This window comes from Lissotriton vulgaris, unplaced genomic scaffold, assembly GCF_964263255.1.
Source record: "Lissotriton vulgaris unplaced genomic scaffold, aLisVul1.2 SCAFFOLD_403, whole genome shotgun sequence".
NCBI lineage: Eukaryota > Metazoa > Chordata > Amphibia > Caudata > Salamandridae > Lissotriton > Lissotriton vulgaris.
Window position 1 is genome coordinate 1,287,788 of NW_028248553.1, and position 27,267 is coordinate 1,315,054.

The 27,267-nt window shown below is 47.0% G+C and overlaps 1 protein-coding gene across 1 annotated transcript in view; it reads right to left on the bottom strand.

Annotated features, from left to right (window-relative positions):
* CDC27 (cell division cycle 27) overlaps window positions 1–27,267 on the bottom strand; it is a 533,340-nt gene that overhangs the window by 340,131 nt on the left and 165,942 nt on the right. Inside the window, exon 4 of the mRNA XM_086950015.1 lies at window positions 17,755–17,963. Within this exon, the coding sequence (XP_086806141.1) occupies window positions 17,755–17,963 (209 nt within the window). The remainder of the gene's footprint in view (window positions 1–17,754; window positions 17,964–27,267) is intronic.

Genomic DNA, 27,267 nt, shown 5'->3' on the forward strand with positions numbered 1-27,267 from the left:
GGCTATATCACGTGTACTCTCCCGTCATTGGCTATTCGGTATGATTAGTTAAATTTACAACTGTATATGTGCATTTTTCAAGAAACTTTAGGGTGCTAGTTATTGTTGGTAAAGACCATTCTATGTGGATGAACAGAGCACTAGCACTTTATTGCCTATTTTTAAAAACTTCTTGCTGCTAGGGGTGGTTGGGAAAGATTTTCCCAAAAAGTTGCACAAAGCACTTGCGCTTTTTTCGACTTGTTAGTCGTCTTGTTCAAGTTCTTACGTGCACTTTATAAGATATTGTTTTCTGCTAGTTAATGGTTGGTAAAGAGTGTTCCATAGAGGATGCTCAGAGCATTTGCACTTTATTGTGCACCTTATAAAAACTTTTTGCTGCTAGTATTAATTGGGATAGTTTTTCCAAAAAAAAGATGCACAGAGCACTAGCACTTTTTCCTGACTTCCAGCCCTCAAGTCCAAGTTCTTATGTTTACTACCAAACGTGCACTTTTTATAATGTTTTGTGTTGTTTGATATTTATTTCCAGATTACAACCATATATTAATTTTCCGCTGCTAAGTTTAGATTTAGAGGCTAGATGGTCAATAAACTAGGTCGGAATTAGGCCTAAGCTTCATTAGATAAGTCAATTTTACTGACCTTTAGGTTATGACATATTTTACTTAATCAGGTTTTCCCGATAAACTATAGTGTGCTGTAATTTGAAAGAAGCGTGTGTATGTTAAAGGACCACTGCATTGTAATTACGTTGACGGCCGCAGAGTATAATTTAGTGAATAGAATTCTTTTCATTGAATGTTTTAGGACAGAATTAGGTTAAACAATCTGCATAAATTGGTAATAATTCATATACGACAACTTTATTACCTAAAGCTCATGTCTTTTTAAATGAAAATGAGAATCTGTAATTTTACTTGAAATTATTAGTGTATGGAATTGTGTTTTAATCATGTATTTTATGTAGAATTCTTCAGAATTCTAAACCATAATAAATAAAAATTGAATTGAAAAAATACTGACTATTTTCATAAACTGGGTCGGATTTCTTGAGTGGTATGTCAATTTCTTTTTCAATGGTTTTGGTACTATTTAAATGCTATATACTTGTTCCTCTGTGTAAGCATGTTGCTGCTCAGTGCCACTGCTCCCCAGGGTTGAGCTGAGGATTTACAGACAAAACCAACTGGACCTGAAGAGGTTAGTAAGTATATTACACAATTAGGTCGCACAGCAACACCATATAATACACCCCATTTTCTCACACTGCCCTACAAGACTTGTCTTTGAAATTTAAAGGAAAACCAGACTTTTCAGGGGGGAGAATCTCTTGGAACACTTTCTAGGTTTGCGTCATCAGGTGTGACAAATTGGTCCCACTCCGAGTTCTTGTTGGGGAAGTTTATACTGAGGCCGGCAGCATTCTTAGTGTCATCATTATGATTGTCAAACTCTACTGCCCTATCCTCCCCTTCTTGACGACCACTACTTGAGGATGCATCATCATTATGCAATTTCCTCACAAAGCATGTTGTGTGAAGTCTGCAGAGGAGCTGGTAGCACAGGCTTGGGCGCCTGAACAGGGGAAACCTACTGTGCCGAATACACTGAAAAAAGAGGTTGCAAGGCAGGAGATTACAGTGCTGAAACTAATTCTTAATGTGGCTGCTGTTTGGACATTTTTGGCAATCTCTGGTAAAAGTCTAACAGTGGCCTCTGCAAGGTGGTCAGCAATTTAAAGATTTTCTGAACCAAAGGCATTGTAGGCGAAACTGCTTGCTGGCCCTGTTGGTATTGCAAACCTGTACCCGGCACCTGTGCTTGGGCAAGTAACATCTTCTCTTCTCCTCCTCTTCCTCCATAACTATATACTGGATGTGAAGATCAACCGGTTGTGTAGCATGCTGCACCTTAGGGTGTCATCCTCACTAAAAAGGCTCCAATCTAATCAAGATCAGGTACTTTATCATGACCATCACTTTCTTGAACAGAAGATGCAATTTTTAAGATCTTCTGTGGCGGTATGAAGGTACATGTGAAAAAGCAGGGTTTGAATAGGCATAGCTGGTAAATCAGAGGTCAAATTGCCAAAGCCGAATACACTACAGGCACAGTGACTGAAGACGTTGGCATAGTAAAATCGGAGGTGGGTTGCAAGAAATGTTCTTTCGGATCAGTGACAAGCCATCAAAGACTGTATATCACTCATGGTACAGGTACAATATAAGTTAAGTTCCTTTTGACAGACCTGAGGAGGCAGTAGTGCTTCTTTAATATGTTTATCAAAGCCCACGTAGCTGGCTGACAGATGTACAGGACACAAACACTGCATTCTAACGCAGTGGTAGCAACCTTGGGAGAATGAGCCTAACCCTTCTGGTGCTTGATTTTTCACCACTGTGTAGCAGATCTTTACATAGAGAACATTCCACTGAGAAACCCTATAGAGAGGATTATCCACTCTGTTCTTAGTATGATGGATATAGAAGAGCAATGCTCTTAGAATTTACGCAATAGAATTGCTCTTCCTACTAAGAGAAAAGAGGAGGCGCAAAAGACTGCTGTAAATATAATGGCCTGACTGTCATTGAAAGGAGTAATCACTTTCGAGTCCTCAAAACAAACTGATCAGGGAAGAAAGTGTTATTAAGGTGGATTTACACAGCGAGCCTGGGGATCGCTTGTTGACAGTGAACCCCAACAATTTTGTTGGGTTTGCCGTCATCTGGAAGAACTGGACAACTGCCCTAGGAAAGCCCGCCATCAACAATCAATCGCCGAGGTAGGGGAAGACTGGTACTGTGCTGAATAAATGTTGATTGGTTTCTTTGAAACCAGCCTAATTTATTATGTACGAGGATTCTTGGTAAAATCCTCACATGAATTAAATAACAGGATTAACATACTCTGTACAAAAATTATCGCTAACTCCATCCTAGGGCGACAGGGCTACTTTACATAGTTACAATTATTAATTTAGGCTCATTTACATAATTGTACTCACAACATATCTATTGTGGTAGAAACCCCAAGGCTACCTCTTTGGTATGAAAGAAAGGCACCTCCCTAGGTAGCTAGAGGAGACACTGATGTGAGAAGTTGGCCTGGCATATGATGTCCACTAATCTAGTGGGCACCTTGCACCAGTCCAAACGACCCTTATTGATGGTAGGTTTAAAGTCAAACTTTATAGAAAGCTATCCTAGTGGTAGCTGTGGAGAGCAGCCTTCAGGCTAAGACTTAGAGGCGAGTTAAGCTAGTTGTTTTACCAATTATAATCTCTTGAATGATCAAATGAAAGCATACCACGCAAGGTATATATCAAATATATATGTACTTATTCTAAACACAAACCCTCTGGACTCTTAATGAGGTCAGAGGTAAAAGTACAATACAAGGAACTTTATTAGCATATGATAAGTTGCACAGTATACGTTATGCCCTAGGGGCCTCACAAACATAGTTAGAAAGCAGGCCTAGGGCCTGTAGAACCGCTGGGGCTACCAGGAACCACCCACGGTTAGGAGGCCCACAGGGGACGCGTGCAGTGTCTAAACACAGCCGCGGATCACCATTGACTTTCTATGTAGAACGAACAAGTTACAATTTTAAGGATTTAAGGGCGCTTAGAGGTAAACTAGGATGCAACCCTTTTAGACTTGGACACTTCGAGGGTCAAGACTTACGGGAGCACCGGAGTACTCGTGTTACCTCACCCAGGGAAGCTGGGTACATAGGTGTCTGGTTTCGTCGTCTATTCTTATGGAGAGCTGCGAAGAAATGCTGCAGGCGACCAGAGGAAAAGTGTCCGGGTGGATCGGAGATGTGAAGAACCTGAAAGAAGAGGGGACAGAGTCCTGGTCACTAGCCAGTGTCCAGGATGGCGAGGAGAAGATGCCAGCCGATGTCGGGTGATTTCAGATGAAAGAGGTGAAGCTTGACTCTTCAGCCACGAGGACCAGGAGGCGTCGACGACTACCAGGCGCTGGATTCGAGCTGTCCCACTTAGGATCTAGCTAGCTGACTGTGGTGTTGGAATCCGGATTGGACACAACAAGCCTTGGCAACAGCAACTCACGCAAGATGACAAGATTGGCTTTGGTGCAGACAAGCAAGGTCTAAGGGACTCCTTCTTTGGAGAGGAGTGGGAGCGTGTCTGGAGCAACCAGGAAAGCTCAAGAAACAAAGGATTGGCCTTCGTGGGGGCTCACTAGCCAACAGACTATGAACCGCGAAGGCGCCTCGAGCTACGGTGAAGAAAGGGTACTCACGGGTCATTCGTGGAGTCCTGGCCTCTATACTTCGGTGCAAAAGGAGCTCGGGGCAGGGGCTTCACATAACCCAATGCACAACTTCAGGATACTTCAGGAAGTAGGTGCAGTTGCAAAAATGCAGGATGTCCAGGAGTTCCGGTCCCACGTCTCGTGTCAGCTACAGGTCTCAGCTTTGCTGTCTGGAAGTCCGTGTCCTGTGTCGCAAATTCTTCAAGATCCGGCTGGAGCCTCGAAAATGCAGATCGACAAAGATGCAGTTGGTGCCTGTTTGAACAGGGAAGTCACTCCTTGACCACAAGGGAGATTTCTTACGTCTTCCAGTCGATATGGAATGTCGAAGGTCCAAAATATATGTTGCAGAGTTTCGTCCAGGGTAATCTTAAGTCCTAGGGACTGGGGTTCTATACTTATAGTAAGTATAGGGGTTGGACTAACTCTAAGGTCCCTCCTATGGTTGGACCTGGGGAGGGGGTGGTTACAACCCTTCCCCTTTGTCCAGTTTCGTGCCAGAGGTTTGAACTGGGAAATGCATGGAGCACCTCTTGTGCCCCAGGCAGTGTCTGAAAAGTATCCACTGAATGCAACCCACCCTTTCCCAATACACTAAAGCCTGTCTGGGGAGGTGCTAGCACCTCCCTGGACAGGAAACCTATTGTTCAGGCCTCCCTTGCTGGAGTTTCGTCCCTACGTCAAGAGAACAGACCCGTGTCTGTGGGGCAGCAGCATACATTTTGTGATGCTGGGGCTCTGTTTAACTTTAACCGGGTTTACCCGTTTACCAGTAAGTACATGTCTTCTCCCTCTAGAAGAGTGGAATGCTACCCCTGCCGCCAGAACGGGGGGGGGGGGGGGGTGGGGGTGACGGGGTGAGAATTCCAAAGTGTTTAACACCTTACACAACATGATTTGATAAAGCCAAACCAAAGTTAGCATTAACCGCGAGGAATATAATGCACTTTAGAGTATATGGTATGGATATATCATAGAACAGCTATGAGAAGATGGTTCCGAAAGCTGCAGAGGGATTCAGTTCATGCTAGGGCACCTTCTCACACAAAGCCAAGCACTCTGCCTTCAGGATTGTCAAGGCCTGCCATAGGAGTGACTTATAGGTTACTATGTGTCTATATATAAGGTAGATATAGGTATGCTATATCTAAGTAAGGGATGCTTACACCACCTTACCCAGGCTGCAAGTACAGACCTGTGTTGTCAGTTTGGAAGGCTAACCAGGGGCGGCACAATACATGCTTCAGACCCTGGTAGGCCTCTGGGGTCCCTATGCCCTGGGTACCTAAGGTGCCATATACAGAGAATCACAAGGGTGACCCAGTAACCAATCTGGTATGTACCTAAAGTACATGGTATCAATTTAGAGAGATAACAGCTAGGCTGTGGGCCTGATTAGCAGGACCACAGCCATACTAAAGTAAAAAAAACAGTGAAACACAGCAAAAAGTGGGGGTAACCATAGGAAGCAGACCCTACGCTCCTACAGCTGACAAGACACTGAGGTCCCTTCACGTCGAAGCTTCAAAACACAGCGGTCTGACATCCCTTGCAGGGTGTCCAACTTGTGACCAAGACGGTGCCCTTTATTCTCTCCCATCAGGTAATGGAGTTGGCTTTTTTCTAGGGGATTCTTAGCTTTACACCCACATACATGCTAGGTACACTTAGGTAGGGTCCACATCGTAAGAGTACGCTTGATTACTGTCAAGTTTATATGCCAGCATATATTCACTTTTTTAGCACCATGGTAGAATTCTACCTTCTATTTACTCTATTGGTACTTGTAATCTTTTACAATTGATTCGGTCTAATGATTGTCGCAGCAAACATGTTTTATACTAGAATTACGTTGGTTAAATAAATGTTTATTGAAAACGTCCCCAACATTTATTCTGTGAATCCCTGAGACTAAGTGAGCACGATTGACTGAGCGAAAAGTACTGTATCCACAATCCCTGAAGGGTCAAGGGTTGTCATGTTCAATGGTTGCCAGAATCTATTCACTCCTTGGTAAGGTTCAGGGGCTTATGGTGGCACTGTGAGCTAGCTGGTCTATAGGCTGACATATCCTGTGGTAGTGTCTGGATTCAGTCTAGACCCCAATCCCATAGTTTAGGTTATCCAACAAATGCACAGTTCCTATGCATTCTTAGGAACTACAGGACACTCCACAGATGTGCTGGGACCATCACCATCACTCTTGTTGACACTGGTGATCCCAAAAGCAGGCACCGCTAACTGAAAATGCACCTGCTCTACCGTAAAACACAGGTAGAGTGTGTGGATTTGCAGGACAATGATATGACAATAAGCGTCCTGCTGGGCCACCTCCACCCTCCAGTCTTGAGGGTACAGGGCAGACAGGAACTGGGTTAGCGCAAGCATCTTGAATTTGTTCTTCGAAAGGAAGGTGTTAAGAGGGCAAAGATCTAAAATAGGACAAAGGTCTCAGTCTTCCTCAGCACAAAGAAGCAGCACAAGGAACTACCAGTTCCAACTGCCTAGGCCAGAACCCTCTATATGATCCATTTAGCTGTAAGATGGAGGGATGGTCCTCAGTCAGTCAGCTTGAAGGTGGGGAAGGTGCAGCGGAGTAGAAACAAAGGGAAGGGAATAGCTCTGGCAGACAATTTACAGGAACCCCTTTCTGTCATGATGTCCTGACACCCCTGGAGGAAATATCGGATCCTACCTCAGACAGAGTGAATGTGTGCCGCAAAGGACAAAGTAAAGCAGTTTTTGGTCGTGGCCGTTGGAGGGACAGAGAATTGAGCTACATGTTGTACCTGCTTGACTCGTACACATAGCCACGAAAGGGCTCAAAAGGCTGGTGTGCGGTAGAAAGGGCCTGATTTGACAGATGGTATTAAAATTGCTGGTGGTATTGCATTGTGAGATCAGACAGGCAAAGAATGTTCCGTGGATGTGCTCTCTTTAAAGCATTCCAAGGCTGAGTCTGCTTTCTCCGCAAAAAGGCGAAATCTATCAAAAGGAATTTTAATTAAGGATGCCTAGATGTTCCCGGAGAAATCTGTGTCAAGCCTGGTGACAGAGAACCATACTGGTGCCCATGTCATGTCCTAGGCAATAAGTCCTCTCCAGTCCTGAGCGTATCACAAATTGTGCCGAATCGCAGCTGTCCTGAATAGCCTATGTGAGAAATGCCCTAAAGATCACCCGAACAGCCATTAAACTTTGAGCCACTGTATTAAAAAGGAGTTTCAGGATTTCATGAAAACAAAGGCTGTTCTCACAAACTTGAGAAGGCAATTGGAGCAGAATTACCTGTTTATTAACTTGCTACAACTATAAGGGAATTTGGTTAACAATACGCTATTCCCAAGTCTACGAGGCCTTTTCATAAAACATAGGAGTAGTGGGTCATTGGAAGAAAGTGGGTTTCTATCGCAGTAACCCCCCACCCCCTTTTGCAAGACTACTGAAGCACTTTTTCTTGGTGTGCCCTGGATCCCTGCCAATCAGGCTCCCAGGGCCTGTGTTCTTTCCCCAAAACGAACCCAATTGGCATCTCTGGCAACAGGTCAGCCCCTGGTAAATGGTACCAGAGGTACCCAGGGAAGACCTCTAAGGGCTGCAGCACTTATTGTGCCACCCTTAAAGGCCCTGTGTACGTACGTACGTACACACACACACAAACACCCCCCCCCCCCCCTTTGCAGGCTGCGTGTTTTGGTGCAGAACAAAGTAAAGAGTCGACATGGCTCACATCCCTGTGTGCCATGCCTACAACCCGCTGCCCTTGCATGGATCAGTCACCCCTCTAACTGGGTGCCCTATGCGCCAGTGGTGAAGGGTACAGGTGCATGAGCCCTGTACCCCTCCAGTGTCTATGTCTATTCTTAGGCATTGTAAGTGCAGTGCTGCCATTAAGAGTATATAGGGCTGGGAGCTTGTCATTAAGAACTCCACAGCACCATAATGGCTACACTGAAAACTGAGAAGTTTGGTATCAAACTTCCCAGCACATTAAATCCACACGGATGGCAGTGTGGGATTTAATGAGAAATGCACACAGAGGGCATCTTTGAGATGCCCCCTGAAAATCGACCATACTCTGGTGGGTTCCCTGACTGGTACACACTAGCCTGCCACCATGAGACATGTCTCTGGGCCCCTGGGTGGGAGCCTATGCTCCCTGAGCCCAGAAACAAAGCCTTCCTGGGTGGAGGTGTTCACACCTCCCCCACGCCAGGAAGAGCCATCTGTGGCAGGGGAGCTTCAAAGGCCTGGCAGCCTATGTTATGCAACCCCAGCCTCTCCTGCTATCAGGAGCAGACTCTTCTTCCTGTCTCCCCTCCCTTCCGGCGGGAAGGCAGGCAGGAAAAACTAGCCATCCCAGGAGGTGTGCCCACCTCTGCCAACTCCACCAATCAGGTGGGGGAGGCCCAGTGGCTACTGACCTCAAGACCCCTAAAACGAACCCTAAATACAGTATTTAGGGGGCAGCCCTGAAACAAAAAGGCAGATCCAAGAAAAGAAGATAAGAAGGACTGAAGAGCCGTGCAGAGCTAACAAGAGGACAGTGACCACTGACTTGGCCCCAGCCCTACATGCCTGTCTCCCCTCGAACCTGCTCCTGCGAAAACCCCGGTGTGTTCTGCAGCCAGTAACATCAAAAACCCCGGAGGACCTGCCTGCCTTCACTTCAAAGACTGAAATCTCCAATGAACACCGTACTTGTTCAAACTGCAGCTTCTGGTGCCAGCCAGAGATCGCGAATCCAGCCCACTCTGCACCCGCCGAACCCGGCCTGAGCTAGAGTGGAAAAACACCACAAGGAGGTCCCGCGTTCGTCCTGGCCAGAGATCCGGCCACCCCTGACCTACCTCAAGCCTCCATATGACACCTGTAGCCTCAATCCAGAGGACCCCCCCCCACCGCGACCAGAGTGGGTAAGAAAATCCGGCGTCCCAAGACCGCCCTGCACACGACGCCCATGGCCTTGGGTGCCGAAACCAACGGTGCCTACCCAATCCACGACATCCCAACTTACCTCGAAGTGGTGGTCGCTCCTGGAAGATCCTCGTCCTGAGCCTGCAGTGTTTCTTTGTCCTGGAGGTTCTCCATTGCAAACAGGGCACCTGACCTCAAAACTGCACCCTGGCAAATATCACTTTCTCTGGAAATAAAACTTTTCTAGTAAAATATCACCTCTTTAGGATCAGGCGAGATTCTGGTTACTACACACAGACGATACTTAACCCCTACAAAACATAACAAATTAGGCCTGATATGATCTGGTAAGTGTTGGAATAGCCTGGAGATAAGAGACCTTGCACATATAATCTGCTGTAAATGGGTCATTCCTTCACAGCAATGTATTGGATAATACGTTAAAGATACTTTTGGAATAAACCACACCTTGATCGGTCTTTGTCCTAACACTGTTGAAGCATTAGACACCCTTCACAATAATGACAGATCACAAACAGATTTTTTCCTAATAGCATCCCGGTGGTTCTGACTGATGTCTACTCAGATCTCAGTTAATGCATGGTGGTCATGCTTTACCAGAAGTGCTGTTAATATCACATTGCAACAACTGGATGCCACTTAAGTGGGCTTTAAGGGACGAGCCTGATAGTTATTAACAGATTGTCCAACCTTCATGGCGTCCCGACTTTTTATTACAGATTTGTCACCTTTTGAATGACATCATTGTGTATGGTTGCATTTCTGCCACTGTCAGTACATAATCAGGGTTCAATTCCTGCGACATTGCTGCTCCTTTGGCTAGGAGTCAATGTTTTTTCTTTGCCTTTGCATTTACTCTGCCTTTACTTTCCATTATGCTATTCTCTTGATCCTTGCCATCCTGCAAATCGTTTTCATTTTATATGCACTCATGGATCTGCATGCGGAGGTTATATTTTTTCTTTTATTTCTTTAAATCGTTTTTTTGAAATGTTCAGATAACGCCGATTTTAACGACTTAGATCTTGCTTTAGAAGATGCTAATGGATATTCACATTTTTTGTTCTTTTAAAGTTGCACCCAAGGTCAATGGTAACCTAGTATTTGTAGGTTTATTTTCTTACTTACCTTGCAAAAATAAATATGATATTGAAACCAAAAAAACAGTCCCCTATGCACACAGTGAAGCTGGAACCCGTGCTCATAGACCAACAGCCTACCATGAACCCATATGCAGATATTTTCATTGCCACACTGTCTCCATCTCCGACCCCACGGACAGCTTCCAAGCTTTATTCTTTTCCACAAAAAGTGGCCACAGTGTCCTCTTCAATGGAATCCTGGCCTATCGTCCCCCTGGGTCTCGTACCGATTTCGGATAACGGCTTCTTCATGTTCTAGAACCCTATTTTGGTCGGAAAGATTTTACGATCTTGGGTGATTTTAATTTTCAACTGGAGAAGCTTGATATTAAGGAGACTTCTTCTCTGCTTGAGGCCATGTCAGCCTGTGGTTTTGCCCAACTGGTTAGGGGGGCTACTCATAGAGCAGGCCACACGCTCGATGGAATTTTCTCCAATGATGAAAGGCTGATAATTAAGGACTCTATCCCTCTATCATGGTCAGGCCACCTGGCAGTACCATTTGAGCTATCCTGTACTTCTTTCCTTATGCCTAAAAACACCTTAAGTAATAAGGAACTGCGTAGAAATTTTAAAAATATTACTAGCAGCTCCCTTACCCCCTGGGTACCCAATTTGTTTTCATCCCAAGGGGAAAGTGTCTCTAGGGCAGTTACACAGTTTGAAAGGACTGTGACTGCGGCACTGGATGAACTTGCCCCTATCCAATTACGCTATCGAGCTAGGAAAAGACCCTCAGCCCCTTGGTTCTCCGAGCATCTTAGACTTCTTAGACAAGAAGTAAGGAGGCGTGAGTGACTATGGCATTCAGGCTGGGATCCTAAGGATAGAGAAGCCCATAAAACCATGCTGAGGAACTATAAAGGAGAAATTATAAAGGCCAAACAAGAACATTTTACGGCCCTGACAACATCAATGTCCTCTCCTAAAGAGCTTTTCAAGGTAGTGGACTCTCTGATTACCCTTCAAACCCCTGATCCTGTAGTGGCATCTCAAGAGCTTTGCAATAACATTGCCTCTTTTTTCCAGGCAAACATTTTTAACATTTATTCTGCCTTGGAGCTACAGAGATCTTGTATTACTGTGCCCCCTGCCCAGGGAGCTATGGTCCCTGCCCCTGCAGAAACACCTCCTGTAGGACTCTTGGACTCTTTTCCCCCTCTTTCTCTGGAGGATCTGGACAACCTCCTTAATAAGACTAAATCTGGTTCCCCTCTGGATGTGTGCCCACTTAGGATCCTCAAACAGTGCAGAGATATTTTTCTGCCCCGCTGGCTATCATGAACAAAGCCATGAGAGATGGCCTCTTTCCCACCCAATGGAAAAACGCGGTGGTAAAACCTTTACTTAAAAAGGCCTCTCTGGACCCCGCAGTTCTAAAAAAATTCTGGCCTATTTCACTCCTCTCGGCCCCTGCAAAGATGCTTGAAGCACATCTTAATAAGCATCTTGCTGCATATATAGAGAACTCAGGTTGCCTCGACTCCTCCCAACATGGATTCAGGAGGGAACACAGCACTGAGTCTGCCCTCACCATCGTGCTAGATAACATCCGCACGCGTGTCGATGGAGGTCAGACCACCCTCCTGATCCTTCTAGATCTGACGGCGATCTTTGATACCCTATCTCCCTCAGTATTAACAGCACGGCTGAGGGAGGTTGGGGTTCGGGGGGCAGCCTTAGTAGTTCAGTTTGCAAACAGGTTTACAAGTTTCCACGGTTTATACAAAATATACACTAGTGTTTTATGTTGTCAGTCACTTACTTTTAGTTTTGCTGCTAGAAAAGAAAGTGCATGCATTTAGCAATATTGCAGATAACTATGCATATCTGGTACATTCTTCGTAATTATTACTCAGCTCCGTTTTCAATCACTCTACTGCCCCGTGATTTTCTTCCTTGAATACATTGGTCCCCATACAATACATCTTTTAAATAGAGCACGGGTATTTATCTTGCTAAGCCATACTGAAAAGAATGATTTATTACGCTCAGACAGACTGTGATGTACGTTACATGGGCTATTACTGAAAATACCTACCTTGTAAATTGTTTAAAGTTAGTACTTCATTTGTAACCATACCACCACTACCAAATTATTGCTGCCCCAAAACTAAACTAATTTCCAGAAACATGCCTGCACCATATCTTTCACTTAGCCAATCGCAAATACAGCAAATACACACCACGCATCCAAGTCGAAATTCTTGCATCATGAAACGATGTGGCATAAATGAATACCACTGACAGCACTGATTGGGCCACACACAAAAAAGTAACTTGGAAAAACAAATTGTCTCATACAAGCTTGTAGATTCAAATCAAAAGCTAATGCTGAGAAACAATCTCTTATGAGGTTTAAAGAAGAATAATAGCTATAAGTGCTCGTCTCCAGAGCCCAGCTGCCTGCGTTCAAGGCCCGCCTGTAGGCCGTAGGTTTGCACTGTATTTTTGTTCACTGTATTCTGTAGCTTGTCCATTGCATTTAGCATTGTGTTTTATTTTTCTGTGAGCGTTTTCTTCCCCCTCATTTTCCTGTGCCCTTTGCCTTCTGTGTCCCTTTGCAGTCCCTTCCTCCCGCTCTCCCGCCGCTGCATCCCCTGCGGCCCTGCTCGCCCATTCACCGTCCCCCCCCTTCCCAGCTGCTCCTCCCTCCCACCTCCCATACTTGTGGCGGTCGCTGGCGCGCCAAAGGCGCGCCTAGGCAAGACAGACTGTACCCGTACGCGCCAGAACCCCTGCAAACGCTACGATGCCAGCACCCTTCACGCACTGAACCCCGGACGAGTTGAACTTTGGGACCTCCTCGACTCTACATCCCCTGACGTCGCTTTCCTGACGGAGACCTGGATGAACCCCGCCTCAGCACCCGACATCGCCATAGCCATCCCGGAAGGCTACAAGATCACCTGCAGGGACCGCACCAACGGAGTAGGAATCGCCATCGTCCACAAAAACACCCTCAGAGTCTCGACCAACACTGACGACATCCTCAGCACTGCAAACACCTGCACTTCCAGATCCACACAGACCCCAACACCACCCTCAGACCCCAAACACAGTTCAGTGACTCCATCGCCGACTTCATCAGAACACACTCCCTCGCCTCCACGGACTACATCCTCCTCGGGGACCTGAACTACCGCCTTAAGAACACCACCACCAACTCCACCACACTGATCGCCAACCTCGGACTCCGACAGCTCGTGACAACACCCACCCATGCCGCCGGCCACACGCTTGACCATATCTTCTTCACAAGCCCCCACGTCTCCTTCAACCACACCACAGAACCCCACTTGACCAACCATCACTGCATCCATTTCACCTTCAGGAAGCCCACCACGCACCACCACACCCAACAGATGCCTGGTCGCAGCTGGGGCAAAGTCACCGAAGACCAGCTAACCACCACCCTCTCCCAGAGCCCACCTGCCAACCCCACCAACCCAGACACCGCCGCCCGCAACTTCAGACAGTGGATCGACGGCTGCACCAACACCCTCGCCCGCTCAAGAAACCCTTCAACAGCCACACCAGCCAGAAAGCCATCTGGTTCACCGAAGACCTCCAAACGAACATGCCGAACCCTGGAGAAGAACTGGCTTCGCGAACGAACACCAGAGAGCTACGCAGCCCACAAGAACACCACCATCACCCATCAGATCCGCCAAGAGGGCCTCATTCAAAGACCGCCTAGCCAACAATGCACACAACAGCAAAGATCTCTTCAACATCGTGAAGGAACTCTCCAACCCCAGCTCCAACACCGACATCACACCTTCGCAAAACCTGTGTGACTCGCAGGCCACCTTCTGCCACCGCAAGATCGCCAACATCAACTACGAGGACACCAGCAAGATCATGAACACTATCCACTCCGGTTCACCGTTCGACCCATGCCCACATCACAGCTTTAACAAAGCCAGCACAGCATCGCACCCCATCTCCGGAAAGTAATCAACATCTCCTTCGAGACAGCAACCTTCCTGGAAAGCTGGAAGCACGCCGAGATCAACGCCTTACTCAAGAAGCCCAAGGCGGACCCCCAAGGACCTCAAGAACAGTCGGCCCACCTCCCTGCTCCCGTTACCGGCGAAGGTCATCGAGAAAACCGTCAAAAAACAACTGACCGCTACATCGAGGAGAACAGCATCCTGGACCCATCCCAGTCCGGCTTCCGCAGCAACCCTAGCACCGGAACCGCCCTCATCACCGCCACCGATGACATCATGACCCTGCTAGACAACGGAGAAACAGCAGCCCTCATCCTCCTGGACCTGTCAGCTGCCTTCGATACGGTCTGCCACCGCACACTACTAACACGCCTACACGACGCTGGGAACCAAGAGAAGGCCCTGGACAGGACCACGGGTCAGTTCCATCGGCCACCCTGGATTCTGTCTTGGCTGTTTTTCCGCCTATCTCTCCCTCTGCGTCACTGGCACTATTGGCCAACCTTAAATCTGGGTCGCCGTTAGACCCCTGCCCGGCCAAATTCCTGGCGAAGATGGCGGTTGTTGTAAACCAGTTGGTTAACCCGCTTTTGAACCTCTCTTTGAGGGAGGGGGTGGTCCCGCAGACTTGGTAGCGGGCGATGGTGATCCCCCTCCTTAAAAAGCCGGGCCTTGATCTCGAGGTGTTGGCCAACTATAGGCCTATCTCTCTCCTACCGGCGCTGGCCAAAATCGTGGAGAAGCACGTGCACAGCGTGCTCTCTGCCTTTCTAGAATCCAATGACCTGCTGCACTCCACTCAATCTGGCTTCCGGCCCAACCTAAGCACCGAGACGGCGCTTTTGGAGGTGTCCGAGGCCATTAAGGAGGCGCTGGATTCAGGAGGCAAAGCCATGCTTGTCATGCTTGATCTGTCGGCGGCCTTCGACACCGTCCCCCACGAGGGGATCCTCGCCAGACTATATGACATCGATCTGAGGGGGACGGTGTTCAGCTGGTTTTCATCTTTCTTAGCTGGCCGTCGACAAACGGTCTGGGCCTCCCCTAGCTCTGCTGAGATGCCGCCGTTGGGAGTCGGAGTCTCGCAGGGTTCTGTATTGAGCCCAACTCTTTTTAACATCTTTATGACCCCCTTGGCGGCACTGGTTGAGTCTTTTGGGGCCCAGATCGTCTCCTATGCCGACGATACCCAGCTCCTCTTTACGAGCGGAAAAGGAGAGGATTTCGACGGAGAGAGCATTCGGGAGTGTCTTGGGGCTGTTTTTAATTGGTTCCAGCTGAACAGCCTCAAATGTAACTCAGACAAGTCGGAGGTACTGTTTTTTGGCAGTACCTCAGACCCTGACTGGCAGACATGGTGGCCGACCAATATGTTCCCCCCCAGCACATGCGTCCCAGCTGGCAAAAAATCTGGGAATTAAGATCGATAACGGTCTGACGTTGAGATCTCAGATCCTCGGTGTTACGGGCACATGTTTCGGCATTCTCAAGATGCTCCGGAAGTTTCTTCCTCTGCTCACAGAAGAGCACAGGAAGATTACGGTGCAAGCCTTAATTGGCTCCAGGTTGGACTATTCCAACATCCTTTATCTGGGTCTTCCGGAATATCTTGTATAGCGGTTGCAGGTGGTGCAGAATTCCGCTGCACGTGCCATTTTTGGCCTTCATAGGCGAGCCAGAGTGTCCGGCCTTTTGCAGTCGCTTCATTGGCTGCCTACCCGGAAGCGGATAGTTTTTAAGGCTCTGACTCTAGCTCATAAGGCGCTCTTTGGTTCGGGAGCAAAATATCTTCAGCGTAGGCTTGTCTTTTACCGCCAAGTCTGATCTTTGCGATCTGAATCCTTGTTTCTTGCGGTGGTCCCCCGAGTAAAGAGGCCCCGTATCGGGGGGGCGCTCCTTTAGACTGAGGGCACCACAGCTCTGGAACACTCTGCCATTGGCTTTACGCTGTACCTCTAATCTGCTGTCTTTCAGGAAGGGCCTTAAAACCTGGCTTTTTACCCTCTAGTATGTCTCCTTTTGCTGTTAATGGTTGTCTTTATTTTCTCTGTGTTATGATTTTCTTCTTATGAGCTGCCAATAAAAGCGCCGGGACACTCCAATGGAGTAGCCGTGCGCTATAGAAATTAAAATGAACATAACATCCTTCCTCTCCAGCAGAACACAGAGCGTTGCCCCGCCCCCCCCGCTCCAATGCCACCAAGATCATCTGCAGCATACCCCAGGGCTCATCCCTCAGCCCAACGCTGTTCAACATCTACATGGCACCCCTCGCCCACGTCCTCCGGCAGCATGACCTCGACATCATCTCCTACGCTGATGACATCCAACTGATCCTCTCCCTCACCAAAGACCCTAACACCGCCAAGACCAACCTCCACAAAGGAATGAAGGCCTTCGCCGAATGGATAAGGAACAGCTGACTGAAGCTGAACTTGGACAAGACGGAGGTTCTCATCCTTGGATCCACCCCCTCAGCCTGGGACGACTCATGGTGGCCAGCCACACTGGGAACAGCCCCGACACCCACCGACCAAGCACGCAACCTAGAGGTGATCCTCGACTCTACCTTCTCCATGACTAAGCAGGTCAACGCGGTCTCCTCCTCTTGCTTCAACACCCTCCGCATGCACCGCAGGATCTACAAGTGGATCCCCACTGAAACTAGAAGAACCATCACCCAGTCCCTCGTCACCAGCAGGTTGGACTATAGAAACGCCCTCTACGCAGGAACTTCGGACAAACTCCTGAGACGACTTCAACGCATCCAGAACGCCTCTGCACGTCTGATCCTAGACATCCCCCGCCGCAGCCACATCACACCCCACCTGAGAGACCTGCACTGGCTCCTCGTCAACAAGAGGATAACCTTCAAGCTCCTCATCCATGCACAAAAAGCACAACACTGGACAAGCATACCTCAACTGACGACTCCGCTTCTACACTCCCACCCGCCTGCTCCGCTCTGCCGGCCTCGCCCGCGCCGCAGTCCCCCGCGAACAAAGAATGACTGTCGGCGGCAGATCCTTCTACCACCTTGCCGCCAAGACATGGAACACCCTCCCCACCCACCTATGGCAGACCCAAGACCTACTGGCCTTCAGAAGAAGCCTCCAGACCTGGCTCTTCGAGCAGTAGCAGCACCCTCACCTCCCCCAGGGCCTTGAGACCCTCACCGGTAAGTAGTGTGCTTTATTAGTGACATGATTGATTGATTAGTCTTGTGTTTACAGACCATGACACTATAATTTCTGTAAAAGAAAACAATTAACACTTAACAATAACTCATCAAAATGATGTCAAGGGATGTGTCAAGCATACGTTGGGACCTCATGCAGAATAACACTACATTTTACACTTAACACATCACAATTATATAACTTAACCCTGGTACCAACAACAAGTTGATAAACGACAAAATGTTAAACTTACCATGCATTATAGTGCCTAGGATTAACACGGATTGCATTTCTAAAACAAGCTAAGGCCTTATCAAGCTCCTCTGTTAATACAAATTCGTGCCCCAGCAGAGTGAAGGCATAGGCATAACTCGGATCCACTTGAATGGCCCTCTGGAAAAACTTTATTGCGATGTCATGTTCTCGTTGCAAACTGAAACAATTTCCGGACGCGCACCAAGCCTGGGAAAAACAAAATTGTAATTTGCTTAGCTTAAAAGTAAGGCTCCCAGTTTTATATTTCATTTAAGACTTGTCTGTATTGTGTTATATTATGTTACTGTAATTTTCTTGATATCTTTCCACGTTTGATTTCCCTAAAAAAGGAAAAAACACAGAAGTTGCCTCTAGCATTTTTTGACATTCATTTAAAAACCTGACACATATACATGCTTAGATGCCTGCAGGCTTCTCATGTTACATTAAGAAGTCAACCTCAAAACAACATTTTAATTAAAATTTTCATAAACACTTTAATGTCCATTTGATTTCTATAGCACTTAAATGTGATGGTATATAAAAGCAGTGAGCAGTTTAGACCTCCTGAGAAAGTTGCTTCAGAGCTACCTCACACAGGTGACTGGAAAGAAATAATTCAGCTTATCGGGATGAGGTGGTTCAAATAACAGACTTGAAAGATCATTAATATGCAGTCCCACGCAGGATCGCAAGCAGACTCAATCGACAAGATCACATTTTTTTGATAAACCAATACATCTGAATTGCCAGTATTCACAGAGAAACTGGTAAGGGACAGATTATTAGCTAGGGGTTTGGAATTAACGTAAAACGACGCTATCTATTCTCAGCCCATACAAGTGGCCTTTTTGCAAAGATGCTGAACTATTATTCGAGCACAGCATTATGGGTAGTCTGTCCAACTTCACAAACAGAATATCTTTACTTATGTGCCAAATCCCAGAAAACAATTTTCCACCATATTTAAACAGAAGGGACATACCTATAGGAGGCACATTTCTCAATGGCAGAGTTCCTTTATAAGGTTATTGAACTAAAAGGTGACTTGCAATATCCTTATCATATACAGCAGGGGGTACTTTTTTTCCTTATAATTCATGGTCATATCTTCATCTTTCCCACAAACTACTTAAATCCTTGGTGTGTAGCTCTTTCATATGAAGAAAGCATGTTTGCATGCATGAAGAATACGCATGAAGAACCTCTGGTGCATAAAAGCGGCTAGATATTTGTTGCAAAAACATCCATTTAATACAAGTGTTCTCCTTTAAATAACTGATGTAATCATTTAATTGGGACAGGCTACATGTTCTCACTCTCAGAGCAGCCAGCCCCAATGGTGCGGACGACAAGACAAATTTGTCCTTAGCACTCAAGGGGTCAATTGTGCTCTGTGGCTGGATCTGCCTTTCACCTTGGCTGCTAGCTATGACAGTAGGCACTGTGAAATCAGAACTCAACTTTAGAAAGTTCCTACAATTGAGTGACAATGTACATTCTTTATAATAGGTGACTAGATATGTCCCAAGCACTGAACTGTAACAACTTCCTACAAACACCTTAAACAGAAATCTGTACAGAGCAAAGGCTATACATCCATTTTGATATCAATGTGCTCAATAGTAGTAACTACTAAGACCTCCAAAGCAAATTGTTATAGCAGCACACACTAAGACCCACCTATGAACATAAACCCAACACTGCTCAAATATGCAATTATCTGGCTATTAAAACATCAAATGAATCTGGGATCAGTCAACTACTTGAAACAATACACAAACAAGAAGTTAACTCAAAAAGCCTTCAGATATTTCAATGACTTAGACAAGCACAAACTCATTTCTCTTCTTGTCACCTCCACTCCAACGTCCAATGCCAACTATCTTTTAAACAACTTTAATGCATTTCTGGAAACCAATGTGGACACCCCAGTTCCAACTAGAATATGGAAGCGCAAGTCAAACCCATTAACATGTCACAAGACCTCAATTACAAGAAATTTTCCATAAGCAGGCTGGAGGAAAAAAAATGGAAACAAAATCATAATCACAGATTACCATGAACTACTGAAGTCCATGCAGGCAACATAAAGACAACTCATCAAACAAGCGATATTAGTACTATACCAATTCTATCAATGAAGGGAGACAATAAAAGCATAACTCTGCAAGAAAATAAAGGTTTCATCAAATCCACACCCAATCCAACACTCCACAGGCAAGTGTATTGCCATCAACAGCTTCTTCAGTGAAAAGATATAAAAGGAAGAACATCAACAACAGCACGTTGAAAGCCACCCTAAGATGATACGACCATATTTCCAGACTATTAAACACACAGTTCTGGTGGACAGCATCAATGCAAGCACCAACAGAAGCAAAGAAATCTTCACCATTGTGAAGGATTTTACCTCACCGACTATCACCCTCTCACAGGACCTATGCAACAATCTCTCAATTTCTTCAGCAACAAAATCACTGCCACAGCAACTTCAACCCTCAAACAAACCCATCAAGCAAAGCATCTCCCATTCTTATCCAAAGACCGAATACTAACCACATGGTCAGTTATAACCTCAGAAGAAACAGTCACAACCATCTACTTAAGGGGGCCCCATCAGACCCCTGCCCCAACCTCGCCAACTCCAGAGGACTGCAACCTATAAGCGCCACACATATTCTGAACTCCTCCACCTCTTGTGCAACCTTCGCCGAACTTGGAAACATACAAGTGACCCCCCCTTTGGGGAAGAAACCCACAGCGACCCCCAATGCTTTTCAACTACAGACCAATCTGCCTGCCACCAGTCCTGGCCAAGATTTTTGAGAATCATCAACAGATGCCTCACTGAATACCTCAAAGGCCACAAACTCCTCTACATCACTCAGTTGGTTTTGAGACCTAACCAACGCATGGGAAGTACCTTCATCGCCGCCAGAGATGACAGCCACATGAAATGACAGCCACATGAAATGACAGCCACATGAAATGAAAGGAAAAAAAGGTTTTTAAGCGCTCTTAAACCAGAGGTATCAAGACATGACTGGCACTCATCCTCCTGAATCTCTATTCAGTGTTTGACACAGTTTCCTACCCCGTCCCCAACAAACACCTACACAACATCAGAACACAAGGACACATTCGCCGATGGATCTGCTCTTACCTTACTGAAAGGACCGAGTCAGTCAGCCTCGCGCTGTACACTTCGGACGCCTGTGACCTCAAGGACACATTCTCCGATGGATCTGCTCTTACCTTACTGAAAGGACCGAGTCAGTCAGCCTGGCGCTGTACACTTCAGACGCCTGTGACCTCAACAGCAGAGTTCATATTTATTTGTAATGTTTGTTTTCAGGTCTGGTTTAAGGTAAATAACTATTGACGTAACAGGGAGGACATCTGTTTCAATTGTGCTATAGTGTTTTATTATGATAGTATAACATTCATTCATATATTATACATAACTTTGAATTATATAGTTTAGGTTTGAAAGTCAGCCTGGCGCTGTACACTTCGGACGCCTGTGACCTCAACAGCAGAGTTCATATTTATTTGTAATGTTTGTTTTCAGGTCTGGATTAAGGTAAATAACTATTGACGTAACAGGGAGGATATCTGTTTAAATTGTGCTATAGTGTTTTATTATGATAGTATAACATTCATTCATATATTGTACATAACTTTGAATTATATAGTTTAGGTTTGAAATGGGTATGCAACAGAATAGACAAAGATGTTAGCATTGCAAACACATTTATCAGTAGTCTGCATAATAGGATTTGCTATTTCAATAGAGTTCATGGAAATGTGGAAGGGATATCTTTGAATTTTTAAGGAGAAAGAAGAACGGTCTGGAATGCTGTGCTGCAGGCCCAAAGCCACGGGATGGGCAAATTTGCTGGCCGAACAACTGAGCACAAAATGGAAAATAGACACTAGAGGTTCCGGTCTGGCACACACAACACAGTATTCTAAAAACATCTTCTTACGTTTACAAGGTATGTTATAGAAATGTTAAGAAACTTGTAGGTTAGTACCTTGATGCAGAGTAGATTTAGCTTAGCAACAAACTAGGAGACAAATTTTCAAAATAGATAGTATTAAATCCCAAATATGTTGGCATTTTTCTCATTTTTAGTTTGATTTCAGTTATTGTTTTAACAAACAAGGTACTTACATTAGCTAACTAATTTTCTGGTAGAGAACCACAGATTCTCACATTAGAATATTCCCCAGGTGTTTGACTGGACCTAGAAAATCTTGATTAGCACCTGTATGTGATCAGCTTCACGTTGGTCAAGTGACATTGTGATACCCATATAAAAGTTTCCTGTGTGACTTCTTCCATGCCAAAACTGCAGAGCCACATGAAAACAAATATGTGACCAGAGTCTAGATTATAATGGAATCTTTTGGGGGAAGTGCGGATTTCACAGAGACAGGAAGCTGGTATACAGGTGGGGAATCTGCAGTTAAGAGTCTGTCGCGGAAAAAGCATTACCGAAATTAAGTAACATGTTCTTCTAATAAGACTTTTAATCCCAGATTCCTCACCGAAGATATCCGAAAAATACCTCCCAGGAGGTGGGTCTGTGAACTGGCTCAAAGCAAAAAGTCCTGGAGGATGAAACAGGCAAAATGTCCACCTCGAAGGATCAGTCAGTCCAGACTTTCACGAAGCACTACTGTTCTGACGCCCATGTAGCGACTTGGCAGATGTCCAAGATATGTGCCCTGTGTGCCAATGCAGTAGCTTTAACCATGGTGGAATTGGTCTGCAAGTCCTCAGGAGGCTGTTTTTTACCTAGTGAATAGCGCATCTAAATACATTGTACAAATCATTGAGAGAAGTTCCGCTTCTGCACAGCCTTTCCCTTTTTTGCTCCAATGAACTCGAAGAGTTGATTGTCCAACCGATGGCCATTGGTGCAATCCATCTACACCAAAAGCTATTTTCGGGTCCTGGTAATGGAGTCGCTCCCTTTCCTTGAAGGGATGAGGAGGGTCAAAAAAGATAGGCAGAGTGATACTTTGGCCAACATGGAGGAAGAAGGGAGGGGTGGGGGGTGAGGGACAACACTTGGAAAGAATGAGGCATGAGTCCAAAGGACCAGTTTGTCTGGTTAAAGACTGGTGTTAAGGAGGGAAAACTCAGACCTTGCAGCTCGCTGATCCTACGGAAATCCCACTAATATAATGCCCACTAAGAAGACCGTTTTAAGAGTCGCAGAGGACAGCAGAGTACTGGCTCGAAGGAGGAAGACACCAAAAATGTGAGGACCAGATTAAGGTCCCAAAGGGGCATCTCAAAGGTGAGAGGAGGAAACAAGTCACAACAGGTGATTTGAACAGGGAAGGTTCGTCCCGCAACGGCAGTAAAGTCAAAACGGCAGACTAGTAACCCTTAACGGTGCCCAGGACAATGTCTTGCCTGGCTAAATATAAAACACCACCTCCAACAGTGGTGCAGAAAGGGGGTCCACATGACATGAAGCACTAGGCCACAAAACTATCTCAGCAGCAGGTGTATACTAGTTTGGTGGAGGGACACCTGGCAGCCAGGATTATTCCGGTTCAGGACCCTGCTTTGCTGCAACAGGATATCCCCCGAAGGGGCTGCTTGATTGAAGGACTGATGCTCAGGATCAGGAGTTCTTGATAACATATTCTCTATGGCCAATTTGGAGCTACCAGGGTGATTTGAACTTGGTCAGTTCTGCTCTACTTGAGGCAGGAGTGGTGCCGGCAGAAAGGCATACAGGAGTCCCAGAGTTTCCACTCTAAATGAAATAAATCTACAAGCAAGAGTCACTTTATAAATGCAGTAGTGCTGACATTGTGCGTTCTCGGCAGTGGCATATCGAGCCAAGGATCTCCCAATTCTTGGAAGAGACCTCACATCGCCTTCAAGTGTAGTTGCCATTTGTTACCTGCAAGGCACCAATGGCTAAGTTTGTCTTCCCAGGAGTTCAATGTGCTGTACCACCAGGAAAATGTCCTGGCGCTACAGCCAAGTCCGGAGGAGCAGTTTTCCCTGACACAAGTTCCACAACCCAATCCTTTCCTGTTTGTTGCAATACCACATGGCAATGGCAGTGTCAGTGTCCATAAACATTTGAACTTCCTCGGATGGATGGATGGAAGGAAGGAAGGCTTTGAATACCATGCAGATCGCTCTCAGCTCCATTAGATTGATATGAAGTCTATTTCGCCGGAGACCATAGTCGTCTGGCCTCTACCTCTCCCAGATGGCTGGAGAACTCAGAAGTGATGCATTGGTCACTATTGTCAGCTCTGAGTGGGGTAGAGAGAGGGGTCTGCCGCTGATCTAATGACGGCTCGCCTGCCACCACTGGAGATCCTTTGCAGTCTCCTTCAAAATCTGGACGAGATCGGAGAGGTCACCTGATGCTGCACTCACTGGAAACTAAGATATCACTGCAGAGCCCACATATGCTATCTGGCATACATTACCAGCATGCTGCCATCAGACCAAGCAGCCTCACAGTCACTCTAACCAAAATCCAGGACTGAGGCGGAAACATCGGGATCATATCCCGAATATCCTGGACTCTTTACTCCAAAGAATAGGTGCAGACTTGCAGGGTATCCAGAATAGCTCTGATGAAATAGAACATCTGAGAAGTTAAGTGTGACTTCGGTATGTTGAAAGTGAACCCTAGTCACAGCTAAAGCTTCGCTGTAGCCTGAAGGTGGGTGACGAATGCCTGGGACAGGTCTGCCTTCAGCAGCCAGTAATCTGGGTTGGTGAAGACTGGAACCCCCAACCTTTGAAGATGAGCTGCAACCACCACCATCATTTTCGAGAACACACGAGGGGCGCTGCTAATGCCAAACGGGAGGCAAAGTGAACTGAAAATGCTTGTGGCCCACTGTGTACACAGGTAAGGCCTGTAGGCTTGCAAAAAGTGCATGTGCAAATAAGCATCCATTAAATCCAATGCTACCATCCAGTCTCCAGGGTCCACAGCAGAACAGACCCTAGCCAGAATGAACATTTTTTATTTCTCTTTCTGCAGAAAGACATTGAGAGGACGCAGCAATAGTACAGGATTAAGTCATCAGTTCTTTTTTGGCACCAGAAAGTAGTGGGAACCGCAACCACCTCCCACTTCTGGCACAGGCACGCTTACGATGACTTATTTGGCCAGAAGAGCCGGCACAACCTGACTGAGCAAAGAGCTGATTATCCATCAGCCATTCATGGAAAGTGGCAAAGGCGGAGGGGTTTCCACAGTTGGAGGGTGTCCCCTTCTAAACATTCTGAAGCACCCAATAATTATAGACTACCGAGGCAGGCAGTGCCTAATCGTGCCACCGACTGCTGTGCTGGATGGAGGGTGTACTAAAAAGGTTTAGCGGCTGTGACTGCTGTAGAGGTGGGGGACTGGACAGCTCACAAGGCTTGGCTACTGAGTTTTTGTGGGATCAGCAGTCCCATCCACGAAAGGACTGAGCAGGGTGTTGTATGGTGGGTACAGTAGCCTCCCACAAGTGACCCGACCATGTCCATAGTAGGGGAGAAAGCACTGCTATTGAAACTGGACAGATATAGAAAGACCGAGGGATCTGGTGGTAACCCAGCTCTCTCAAAAGCACTCTAGCACACCTTTGGCCTTTTCGCAAAATAGGTGGGATCCGTCAAAGAGCACTTCAATCAGCGACGCCTGGACATCCCTCGAGAACCCATTGGAGCACAACCAGGCATGATGAAGCCCTGGCACCACAGAAACCATGGCTCTGCCTAGGTAGCCAGTTTTGTCAAGCCAGCACCTGATGCCGAACTTTGCTAATCCTGGCCATCCCTAGGGCTTAGTGGAGGATGGTGCAGCCCTCCTTGGGAAGCAGCACTGCAAGCGAGTTCCACAATGCATGGGAGTAATGGCCATAGAGGCATGCAGTGTTTATCGATCGCAAGACTAGGCTCGTCAAAGAAAGAACATAAGCTTCCCAAAGGTGTCCAGCCTCTTGGAGTCCCTGTCCTGCCATTTGCATGCTGGAACACCCAAAATGGTTGCACATGGTATCCTGTTGCTAAACCAGCTTTCTGCCTTCTGGGGAGACCTGCTAGTAACACGAAAGGACACAACAGGGCGCTGATCTAGAAGAAAGTGTCACCTCCCTCCTGCAGTAAGCTACACAGGTGCTGGCCTAAAAGGATATCTTCAAAGGAGAAGCCGCCTCTGAAGGGCAAATGGGGAACACTTGGGAAAGGGGCTGCTCCATTGTTCGGGAAGACTGGCTGGCACTTGGTAGAGGAGAGGGGGAAACCAGCTGCCAAACCGGTTTTCCAGGGGCGTGTAGCCTTCCTTGTAGCCATGCCTCTAGGTTGGGATAGGGAGCGCCACACGCTGGGAGAGGGCTCCTGCCATATTGGAATTGGACAAAATGGTGCATCCTTATATGCCTAGATACCACACTTTCCTTAAGTGGTCATTAGTGGAGAGGGAACCTGGTAGCTCCTTTGCTACAAACTGCATCTTACCCTAGCATCCCTAACACAGATCTAGACTGGACTGAAAGAAGGACTGAAGGAGGACAGCCCTGCTACATCGTGGAACTTGCAAAGAGGCTGTACCATCATGGAATGCACCTGCTAAACTTGGTGGCCAGCAAAGAGTCTGCTCTGGAGAAGTCGTAACCAGAGCACAGCCAAAGCCAAGTAATTTCAATGGTCAGTGAGCCGGCCTCCTTTTCAGAACACAACAGCTGAGAAGCCCGATAAGGCAAATTGGTAGACCAGATTCTTTAAGTTGCGGCCAACTGCTGCTGCGCAGCACCAGGGACCAGGAAGTGATGCATAAAGTTGCACTGAGTTTGCTGAACCCGGGAGTGTGGTCGAAGTGCTGCTTGGACCTCCAGAGGATCAGCCCTCTCCCAGCGTGTGTACGCGACCCATGACCCTGTCACCAGTCAGGGCACTACCCTCACTGCCACATCTGTGTGCCCTGAGCCTGCTGCTGCTGCCGCTTGCATTTGGTTCGTGCCCCGCGTTATTGCCTGCATTCTGCTCTGCCAGTGTCAGTACTGTGTTTTCTTTTGTATTGTTTCGCCCGTATTCTTGTGTTTTTTTCTTCTCCAGCACTGTTGTCCTTTCCCACTTGTGCCCTTTTTGGCCTTCTGAAACCCCGCCCGCTACCCCCCTCGTATTTCCCACTGCTGCATCCCTTGCGGCCCGGCCCCCCTGCTTTTCCCATTCCCTGCCCGATCGCCGCCTCCCAGCTGCTCCTCCCTCCCACATCCCCTCATATGGAGGCCGCGCAGTGGACACGCGCCTAAGGCAAGCCAGTCAGCGCCCATCCGCGCCTGGACCACGCCCAGTGCCAGAACCCCTGGCCGCCGCGAGCACCACAACACCAGACTCCGCATCGACTCCAGCGCCCTCAATGCCGGACGATCACACACCTGCTGCCTGGCAACCCCGAGGCGCACCCAAGGACCCTTCTCCTGCCGGAACTGCAGCTTCACCAGCATCCGGCCCGCCAAC